This window comes from Capsicum annuum, unplaced genomic scaffold, assembly GCF_002878395.1.
Source record: "Capsicum annuum cultivar UCD-10X-F1 unplaced genomic scaffold, UCD10Xv1.1 ctg1184, whole genome shotgun sequence".
Taxonomy (NCBI): Eukaryota; Viridiplantae; Streptophyta; class Magnoliopsida; order Solanales; family Solanaceae; genus Capsicum; species Capsicum annuum.
Genome location: NW_025816951.1, coordinates 689,703 through 700,410, shown reverse-complemented (window position 1 = coordinate 700,410; position 10,708 = coordinate 689,703). Strand labels below are relative to the sequence as shown.

At 37.1% G+C, this 10,708-nt stretch overlaps 1 protein-coding gene across 5 annotated transcripts; it reads left to right on the top strand.

Moving 5' to 3' along the window:
- The first annotated feature begins 236 nt into the window (after positions 1 to 236).
- LOC124890098 (topless-related protein 4-like) lies at positions 237 to 8,671 on the top strand. Of its 5 annotated transcripts, none has more exons than XM_047401971.1 (26): positions 237 to 294; positions 963 to 1,064; positions 1,439 to 1,618; positions 1,947 to 2,060; positions 2,164 to 2,322; positions 2,443 to 2,635; positions 2,712 to 2,838; positions 2,978 to 3,090; positions 3,316 to 3,484; positions 3,612 to 3,721; positions 3,819 to 3,888; positions 4,061 to 4,134; positions 4,223 to 4,318; positions 4,441 to 4,536; positions 4,831 to 4,958; positions 5,056 to 5,290; positions 5,367 to 5,534; positions 5,632 to 5,715; positions 5,828 to 5,974; positions 6,152 to 6,262; positions 6,337 to 6,516; positions 6,733 to 6,861; positions 6,968 to 7,063; positions 7,427 to 7,615; positions 7,891 to 8,057; positions 8,159 to 8,671. In XM_047401971.1, exons 2-26 carry the CDS (start codon positions 985 to 987, stop codon positions 8,352 to 8,354), a joined length of 3,411 nt encoding a protein of 1,136 aa, XP_047257927.1. In that variant the 5' UTR covers positions 237 to 294; positions 963 to 984; the 3' UTR covers positions 8,355 to 8,671. The 5 variants fall into 5 exon arrangements, with proteins under 5 accessions (XP_047257927.1, XP_047257930.1, XP_047257928.1 ...); XM_047401974.1 differs by having other exon boundaries at positions 260 to 313; positions 2,981 to 3,090; XM_047401972.1 differs by having other exon boundaries at positions 260 to 313.
- The last annotated feature ends 2,037 nt before the right edge of the window (positions 8,672 to 10,708 follow it).

Genomic DNA, 10,708 nt, shown 5'->3' with positions numbered 1-10,708 from the left:
AAACCTACAATAAGAAAACACCGAATCATTTCCGTTCTACCTCGAAATCCCCGCATTTTCTCAAAATTAAGAGACGTATTAAACTACCATATAAGTAGCATCAGTTATCCTTAAAAATAGCATATGTAGATCTGCTTATTATGATAATTAATTGTGGTGATAAGCACAGTAACTTATTTTTTTTTTTTAATATTCCAACTCTACTTATCACCCTTTCCCCCTATTTATATGTCTGTTCCCCACCTAGCCCTACTCACACATGGTCTCTTTCTTCCATTCTTCATTATTAAAAAAGTGAGCAACAAAAATAAAAGTACTCTAATTCTGCCCTTTTTTGGTTTCTCTCTCTAACTTTCTTGTTTCTCTCTCTATATATATACACACAGAAAAAAAAACCCTTGGATCTATTTTTTTTAATAACTCTCTCACTCATTATTTCAAGGTATAAAAAAAAAATATGTTGTGTATGTATGTATGTGTATATTTTTTTCGTTGTTTTCTTTCTCTATATTATGTATATACGTGCATGTGTATGTGTTTGGTGGGTTTAATTTTGAAGAAATTTTGGGTCTTGTGGGGAGTATTTGATTTTTTATTTGGAATTTTTTTTGGAGGGGTTTGGATTTTTTTTTTGAGGGGGGGGGGGGGGGGGGGTGGGGGGGGCGGATATTTGTGTATTTTTATTGGGATTTTTGGGGCAGTTAAATTTGATGAATTTTTATTTTATTTTTTTTGGGGGGGTGGGGGGGATTTTGTGAAATTGATTAAATTTTTGTGGGTTGCACTTGAATTTGGTGAATTTTTTATTTTTTTTTTCTTTTGGATTTTTGTGAAATTGGTTTGTTTTTGGTGGGTTGAAGTTGAATTTGGTGAATGTTTGATTTTCCTTTTTGGTGAATTTGGTGAATTTTTGATTTTTGAATTTTTATGAATATTTTTTTTGTTTGTTTGTGTTGTTGCAGGTGAGTGAGGAAAAAGGGAGAGATGTCTTCGCTGAGTAGAGAGCTTGTGTTTTTGATACTTCAGTTTCTTGATGAAGAGAAATTCAAAGATGCTGTTCACAAGTAGGGTTTTCTTCTTCTTTTAAGAAATTAATTTTAAATCTTTTTTCTGATTTTTTGCATAATATTTTGTGGCTGCTGTAAAATGTGTGAGATAGAAAAAATGTTGATTTATTTCTTAAATTTTTTTGGGAGGTTTGGGGATCTAAAATTGTTGTGAAATTATGTGGGTGAGTGAGAAATTAGCTGAATTGATTGATGGTTATTAATTATGTTTGTGAATGGGAGGTTTCTTTTTTTGTCTTTATATATATGCCATTTCTGACCAAATTAAATGAAAAGAATTTATGATTTGTAATAATGGTTGTTGTGGTTTTGTGTGGTGGTAAATGTTATGTTGTTATTAATTTTTATGTTCTCTTCTTGGTGCTGTGAAGATTGGAACAAGAATCTGGATTTTACTTCAACATGAGGCATTTTGATGAAATGGTGGCAAATGGCGAATGGGATGAAGTGGAGAAATACTTATCTGGGTTCACTAAGGTTGATGATAATCGATATTCCATGAAAATTTTCTTCGAGATCCGAAAGCAAAAGTATCTCGAAGCGCTGGATAGGTTGGTTTGATTTTTTTTTTCTTCTATTTAGATAGATGCTTGTTATGTGTTCGGTAATTTCAAGAGCCGAGGGTCTCAACCTCCCAAGGTTGGGGTAAGGTCTGTGTACACGCTACCCTCCCAGACTCCACTTGTGGAATTACACTCTGCATGTTGTTGTTGGAATTACAGCCTCTCTACTTCTTTAGAGGTAGTGGTATGGACTGCGTACATTCTACCCTCCCTAGACCCCACTAAGTGGGAATATACTGGGTTTGTTGTTGTTGTTGTTGTATGTTGTTATGTGTTCGATTATTTTTCTGTGATCTGTTTTTTCATTTTCTTCTAGGAACGATCGTCCTAAAGCTGTTGAGATCCTAGTTAAGGACTTGAAGGTGTTTTCAGCTTTTAATGAAGAGCTTTTCAAAGAAATAACACAACTTTTGACTCTTGAGAACTTTAGGTACTTCAAGGGTTTCGCTTAGAGATTGCTATTTCGTCTATCTCCTAAATGTTTTCTTTATCAATTTTCAAATGGTTCTTGTTTTGTATGCAACAACTTTCAGGGATAACGCGCAATTATCTAAGTATGGAGATACCAAGTCTGCTAGGGATATAATGCTTCTGGAACTCAAGAAATTGATAGAAGCAAATCCCTTGTTTCGCGATAAGCTGACCTTTCCCACCTTGAAGAACGCGAGGCTGCGGACATTAATCAACCAGAGGTTTATTTCTAAAGAGCATTAGACTTTTAAATACTAGTACTTCACTGTTGGTTCTTGTTTTTGTCGCCTTTTATATATAGTGTAGTTGCTTATACACATAGGTGCCCCATATTCTTGCAGTTTGAACTGGCAGCATCAGCTTTGCAAGAGCCCGAAGCCTAATCCTGACATAAAGACCTTATTTGTGGACCATTCTTGCGGTCCGTCACAGCCAAATGGTGCACGGGCTCCATCCCCAGTAACTCATCCGCTCATGGGAGCTGTTCCGAAGCCCCCCGGAATGTTTCAACCTCTGGGTCCTCATGGTGTAAATGTAAGTAGAAAAAGCAAACTTGCTAAATTCATTTTTAAAATCATGACCGATGGTAGATTGAAATTTGTTCCTTCAGCCTTTCCAGCAAGCACCTGCACCTATGCCGAACGCTCTTGCTGGGTGGATGACTAATCCTTCCCAAGTCTCTCATCCTTCTGCTTCTGCTGGACCAATAGGTTTTACGTCTCCGAATAATGCAGCAGGTATTATACGTATAGCACAGCTTTGAAATGATTCTAATGAGGTCCATCAATACTAGTGTGACTGCTGGTTCATCCAACCCCTTCCCCTGTAAAGAGTTAGCCATAAACTGATACTTTCTGTATGTGCTACTTATTTTAGCAGCAGCTATGCTAAAGCGTCCGAGGACTCCTACAAATAACCCAACAATGGACTATCAAACAGCTGACTCGGACTTGTTAAAGAGATCAAGACCTTTTGGAGTATCAGATGAAGTATGGTATCGTAATCTTGAATTGCTTACAGATTAATATGTATTTAACTGAGCTGTGGTGACATTAGAAACTGTGATGGCAATCTGCTCAAATTTTAGGGATCTGTCTGTTGCTTTATGACAATGTTGCTTATTTCACTTCACGTGGAGATTGAGTTGGAAGTTCTGTGTGTTTGATGCCTTTGTATTTTAAGAGAAACATTGATTTTATTTAAATTGATTACAGGTAAATAATATGCCTATCAATATTTTGCCTGGTAGATACACCGGACAAAGCCATGCTCAAAGTTCGTACTCATCTGATGATTTGCCCAAGGCTTGTGTAATGACTCTAAATCAGGGTTCAGCAGTCAAGAGTATGGATTTCCATCCAGTGCAGCAGGTTTTGCTTCTTGGTTAGTATTCACACAGTAAAATTAATTTTCTTTAATTCATTTCTCTCATTTTGAATTTAGATTTATTTTTATGTTACAGCAATTGTATACTTGTTTTGGGCCGGGACTGATTGTTCTTCATTTTCAGTTGGTACTAGCACAGGAGAGATTATGATTTGGGAACTGGGTGCTAGGGAGAGGATTGCTCACAGAAGTTTCAAGATTTGGGATCTTGGACAATGTTCAGTGGGTTTGCAGGTATTCGTGAAACTTGTTGATTGCTTTCACATTTTTTATCACGTATGGTGATTTATAAGTCTCAGAGTTACCAATTTATTATCTGAATAATAACCAGGCGTCCATGGCAAATGAGTACTCAGCATCAGTTAACCGTGTAATGTGGAGTCCTGATGGCACTCTGTTTGGTATGTCGGCCAGATGCTTTTACGAAATTAACTCTTGGAACCTTATGTTTTCTATGAATGATAAAGCTTGTTGCAGTAGTTCATCATACTACTGAAAGCTAAATTTGTTTTGACCGAATTGCAATAATTGGCCTAAACTCTCTTTTTTTGCTTTCTGTTGCTTCATCATTAGGTGTTGCATACTCTAAGCACATTTTGCACATCTACTCCTACCATGGTGGCGATGATCTTAGAAACCACCTTGAGGTATGTGGATTTTGTAGCCCTTTCGAAATTCAACCGCTTTCTTTCTTCTTCTAAATGAATATGGACCTTGACTGAGCCTTATGTGCAGATTGAGGCTCATACAGGAAGTGTCAATGATCTTGCCTTTTCCTACCCTAATAAACAGATCTGTATTGTTACCTGTGGGGATGACAGGCTTATTAAGGTTTGATATGTTACGTGCTTTGACTCTCAGGTTGTGTAAGGGTTGGACTTCCTCCACTCCCTTCATCTTTTTATGTCGACTGGTTATGAGCACTGTAATAATCAACTATTTCTTGTCCACAGGTGTGGGATGCCGTGTCAGGGGCTAAGCAATATACTTTTGAGGGCCATGAGGCACCAGTTTATTCAATATGTCCACATCACAAAGAAAGTATTCAGGTTAATCATGCTCCTCCTATTGAATTATTAGAAAATTGATTGTAACTTATTAGATGATCTTTTTCCATTTCCCGGTACAATTTCCTCCTCCATATATGATTTTGAAGACACAAGTTTTCTGGTATTGTGATATGCACAAGAGCATTAACGAGTAATAAAAGATTACAAGGCAGCTCAGCAAGCATGAATTCAAAAACGCTTCTCTTTTGCTGTGAAGATCTAATTTACTTGTCTTTAGTGATATTCTTTTATCTAACTTTTTGGGTCTTCTGCTCTTCTTTTCCCCCTTCTCAGTTTATCTTCTCAACTGCAATTGATGGGAAAATAAAGGCGTGGTTATACGATAACATTGGTTCAAGAGTTGACTATGATGCACCAGGTCATTCATCAACAACAATGGCCTATAGTGCCGATGGAACAAGGTTTGCATATCTCAATATCTTCCATAACTATGCATGATGTAATTTTTTTACTTTCTCTTGGCTAAAGTTTGTGTTATAATGAAATTTTGGCTTGCAGGTTATTCTCATGTGGGACTAACAAAGAAGGAGAGTCATATCTTGTTGAATGGAATGAAAGTGAAGGAGCTGTAAAGCGTACATTTATTGGTCTGGGGAAGCGTGCAGGTGGGATTGTGCAATTTGACACCACTAAAAACAGATTTTTGGCAGCTGGTGATGATTTCATTATCAAATTTTGGGATATGGACAATACTAACATTCTGACGACTGCTGATGCTGAGGGTGGCTTGCCGGTAAATGTCAGTCAACCATTTCTTTACCAACCCAACCATGTCTTTTTTACTTAGACATTTTACCACTTTTCCCCAGGCTTCTCCATGCCTCCGATTTAACAAGGACGGAATGTTGTTGGCTGTTTCAACTAGTGACACTGGGATAAAAATCTTAGCAAATGCAGATGGTGTCAGGCTTTTAAGATCCATGGAAAATCGCCCATTTGATGCTTCTTCTAGAGTAGCCTCGGCTTCTGTGGCGAAGGTAGATGGATCGATGCATTTCCTTTCCTTGTTTTTTAATGTTGAAAATATTAATGTGCAATATTAAGCTGTCGATAAAATGCTTTACCTGTATGCAGCCCACCATGGTGGGAAGTTTTGGGCCTCCTAGCACTTCTGTTACCGCAAGCTTTGTAGATCGAGTAGTGCCAATGGCATGCATGGTTGGTGACACTTTCTAATTAAATGGAGACTTTCTTAGTGCAGTTCATACTTTTATCTTTTGGGACTTTTGACCCTTTGTTGATCAGCCCCTTTATTTTGACTTCTTGGTAGAATGGTGAAAATCGCAATTTAGGTGATGCAAGGCCAAGAGCGGCAGAAGAGCCTCTTGATAAATCTAGAATCTGGAAACCTACTGAAATTAATGAACCCTCACAATGCAGATCCTTGAAGCTTCCAGACAGTGCAACAGCACCAAGGGTATGAGTTGTTGCTTAAATAAAACCATGACCAAAGTTTTTGCCTGTGAAAAATTTCTAGATGAGTTATGAGGTTGCATCATTGCTTGATCTGTCAAGGCTCATGTCATTTTCCATTTAAGCTGAAAAAGGTAGTCCTTTTTTCTAATATTTTCCAGTTTCCTTTTTTATATTTCAGGTTACAAGGTTGATATATACAAATTCAGGATCGGCTATATTGGCATTAGCTTCCAATGCTGTGCACAAACTTTGGAAATGGTCCAGAAATGAGCGAAACCCAACAGGGAAGGTATTGGTTTTTATAACGTTAACTCTCTTCTGCAAATATATATCATTACAGCTCATTGTGCAATTCTCTTATAGGCTAATACAAGTGTTGTCCCACAACAATGGCAACCTTCAAGTGGGACTCTGATGACAAATGATACTAATGACACAAATCCTGAAGATGTTGTTCCATGTTTTGCACTCTCAAAGAATGACTCCTACGTCATGTCAGCTTCTGGAGGAAAAATATCGTTGTTTAATATGATGACTTTCAAGGTAAGACGCCATGTCTTTTTTTTCCTGAGCTGTCCACAAGTAATTTGGTTGCATATGGTATGAAAGAGAAGAAACTTTGAGCAACTTGCACTCTAGCTTTAGCCTAGCAGTCCAGCTAAGAAGCTACGATTCAAGAATTATTTGCATGAAGTTATAATAATTTTACTTCATTTTGCTTTCCACTTAATCTCTGTATTGTTTCTGCTGCAAATGCAGACCATGACAACATTTATGCCCGCGCCACCTGCAGCAACCTTTTTGGCATTTCATCCTCAAGATAACAATGTTATTGCCATAGGGATGGATGACTCCTCCATCCAGATATATAATGTCCGAGTTGATGAGGTTGAGCTATTCAGACATTTGTTCATTTTGTGATTTTCAGAATAGTACTAATTCAGTATTTAGTTGAAATTTGTTTGTTGACATTATGTGTGATTCAATTGTGAAGGTAAAAATAAAGCTCAAAGGACATCAGAAAAGAATAACTGGGCTTGCTTTTTCAAATTCTCTCAACGTGCTTATATCTGCAGGAGCTGATTCTCAGGTAAATTTTGTTGGTATAGTTGTACTTTTGGTTGAAAAAGCCTATTTTATATGTTCTTCCCCAAGTCTTATGGTAAAATGAGTTCAGCATGGAACTATTTGGAGGTTGATAGTTGAATTTTGATTGAGAGGAAGTGTTTTTTTATGGGTGGCGGTGAGACTTGATTACCCTACATAAAAGTATAAACTGTTAGGGAGACCATTTTATTTGTTTTAACTTATGTCTGGCAACTAAAGGTAGTTCTTGTTTTGGTAACTCGGACAACTTCACCACAATCATATTATAGCTTTTTACAAATCTTTTCCTTATGAGAGCTCGTGTAATTGTAATGTTTTGCATCACGAGGTTACTCTGTTTCCACAGCTATGTGTTTGGAGCAGTGATGCTTGGGAGAAGCAAACAAGCAAATACTTGCAGATTCCTGCTGGGCGTGCAGCGGCTCCTCAAGCAGATACCCGTGTACAATTTCACCAGGATCAGACACAATTGTTGGTAGTGCACGAAACACAGATAGCCATATTTGAAGGTCCTAAACTGGAATGCCTCAAGCAGGTGCAGATTCCCTTCTCTAAACCTTTCCAATCCCAAGTTTAAAATCAGAATACATATAGCTTGAGTTGCAGTGATTAGAATTCTGTTCCCTTCGGCTTGTCACCTGTGGGTTCTGGATTCTGTTTCTGGTGAAATTCGTAAACCTTATTTACATCATGAATACTGAAAGAGTATCAGAATGTGCACATTATTACTTCAATATCCTTTACTGTATGTTTCCTTCTTGTTGTTCTGCTAAGTTCAAGTCTGATGTTGGATTTTTCCTCTTGGAACAGTGGGTCCCTAGAGAAGCAAGTGGGCCAATTACACATGCAACATATTCTTGTGATAGCCAGTCCATATTTGTTAGTTTTGAAGATGCAAGTGTAGGTGTTCTCAGTGCTTCTACACTGCGGTGGAGATGTCGGATCAATCCTACTTCCTACCTTCCCGCCAATCCAAGGTTGTGATTGAAAACTGCTGCCTGCCTTTATTTATTTCAAAATCTGGTCATGAAAAAACTCCAAAAATGTGTTTTTTCTCATTTTAGAAATTTGTTTGCAGTTCAAGGGTGCATCCACTTGTTATCGCTGCACATCCATCTGATCCAAATCAGTTTGCATTGGGACTAAACAATGGTGCTGTAATTGTACTTGAGCCGCTTGAGACTGAAGGCAAATGGGGAACCTTACCTCCAACAGAAAATGGTTCTGGGCCAAGCACTTCAGGTGCTGCAAATTCAGATCAACACCAGAGGTAGTGTTACCTCGTGGAAACATGCTGGCAGGTTTTGTTGAAAAGACTTAGTGTATGTACTGCATCGCGTTGTTTTTCAACATCCTTCCAAGCTTCTAGATTAGCCAGTGTAGTTATAGAAAAGCTGAATTTAGATTATGTAGAGAGTTTGTTTACTAGAGTTACACCAGTTCACTGATGATGGTAATTTGTGGACGTGTAAATGTAGTAGATGGTGTTTTGCATCAGTAATCTGGAAATCTGAATTAGTTGGAGATGACAAACAATTGTCTTGGTGTCTATGGTTCTTTTTCTTCTATACTAAGAAGGATGATTTCCAAATTGTTTTTTTCCTTTTTTACTGAAAGTCACATGTCCAACAAAGTGGAGAATGTGAAGTGAAAACTTGAATGGTGCAAGGAGTCCAGCAAAATTTTCTTTTATTATCTTTTGGCTTTCACAAGAGAGCACTTCTTCTTAACATTGGAAGACACTGCAGTCATTTTGTTGGTAAAAAACTTACATTATCTCACCCTCAATATGAGATAAAAATAACTCTACAATCTTGGGAGGAAAGTTATTCCACAATTTTATCCTAGCCAAACATGGAATGAACTCGTCATAAACATAATCCAAATATTAGTTGTCCCTTATTCCTCGGACCAACCGAGCACTTGGTTCAAACATCACTATCTATCGACGACTTAACAAATCATACATAACTAAAAAGGGTAAAGATCGTAATCTTCCAGCCATTTTGCAACCTTGATTCTTCTGCTAGCTTTGCTATGAATTTCTTGAATGATCCCTTTAATCACATGATTAAGCTGCTCACTGCTGTTGCTTCTTTTGGGAATGTCCTTATATTCCTTTCTCTCCAAATAAAGTAGACTTATTGCTAGCATCATCCTGAGCTTTGGGGGACTTTGCTAGCCATATTCCTGTTCCTCTTTCCATCTCATAGAATTTCTACAAATGTCAAGCCACAAGCAATTTCTTCCATATATGAGATGATACTTTGCACTTGGAGAACAGGTGAGACATTCTCTGCAGCTACTTCATATAATGGACAAAACTGATCTGTATTAATGTCCCATTTGAACAACCTATCTTTAGTATGGAGTCTATATTTTGTGCCGACATTCGCATACAAAGATTCATTTAGGAAGTCCAAAGTTATTCCCATTTGAATAATTAATTCCGGGATTAATTTAGAAAAGGAGCTTATCGTTCATTTGTGTAACAAAATGCAGGAAATGTATTTCTATTTATAACCCACAATTCTTGGGCACAAAGCAATTTTTGGGCCCTACAAGACTTGGGCACAAAGGTTTTACACTTGCCACAACGAAACTTCTTGATACAACTGTCCTTTATGTTAGTTTTCTGCCAAGTTACTTTATGAACATGTAAGTTTGCACAAAATTTATCTCATTTACTGAGAATTTTGCTTGAAAAGAAATAGTTTAGTGGCTTGAAGGATTTTTTTGAATAATTCAGGATACTTTTTCTGGAATATCCACCAGCATATTCCTTCTCTTCTCATGATAGTGGTGAATCCTCCTACCCATAGCTTGTCCTTCTTAGTGCATATGTTCCAAAGAACTAAAGAAACTTGCTAACTGTAATTTTGTTCCATACAAAGATGTCAAGAATGTACAGCCCTCCTATAGTTCTCTTGGATGCTAGAAGAGCCTTCTTAGACAGATGAGTCCCACCAGTCCATAGGAAGCTTCTACAATTTGCTTCAATCGCCTTCGCAACTTCCTTTGAGAGAGCAAAAGATTTGTGCCAAAACAAGACTAGTTTGATCAATTGTGTTCTCCCTGCATACAACAGAAATCTAGTAGTACAGTTTTTGGTTTTGCTTTGTATCTTCTCTTACAAAGGTTGGCATTGGACAATGGAAAACTTCTTTGTGCTTAGGGGACTTTTCAGATACCTAAATGTCAACTCCCCCATACTGAAACATGCATATATCTAATTTATTGTTGAGCATATGCAAGAATTCCTCCACAGTAGATGGAACTATCAGAAGTATTAGCAAAAACTTCATTTTTCTCATTTTTCTGATCATGTTTTTTAAAAAATTCACTTAATTCATTGATATATTCACACCATCTCCACTTTTTATATGATGGTATCTATAGATACTTTCAAAGTTGGAAGAAAGAAGGAATCACTCAATTTCTTGCATGCTATCATATATTAGATACCGTGCAGCCTTGAAATAGTTAGATAATTGAAATTTATAAATTCACTTCTGCAAAACTTCATATCTTTAGTCATGTCTCTCAAAATAATTAGATTTCTATTGTTTTGCAATTTAAAAGCAATATTATCATTTATAAAAGATTAATGTTTTAAATTATAGTGTTG

Coding starts and splice junctions, on each gene's coding strand:
- LOC124890098 (XM_047401971.1), top strand. CDS start 985: ATGTCTTCGCTGAGTAGAGAGCTTGTGTTTTTGATACTTCAGTTTCTT. Junction 3,889..4,060: donor TCCTGATGGCACTCTGTTTG/GTATGTCGGCCA, acceptor CTTCATCATTAG/GTGTTGCATACTCTAAGCAC. Junction 5,291..5,366: donor ATGCTGAGGGTGGCTTGCCG/GTAAATGTCAGT, acceptor ACTTTTCCCCAG/GCTTCTCCATGCCTCCGATT.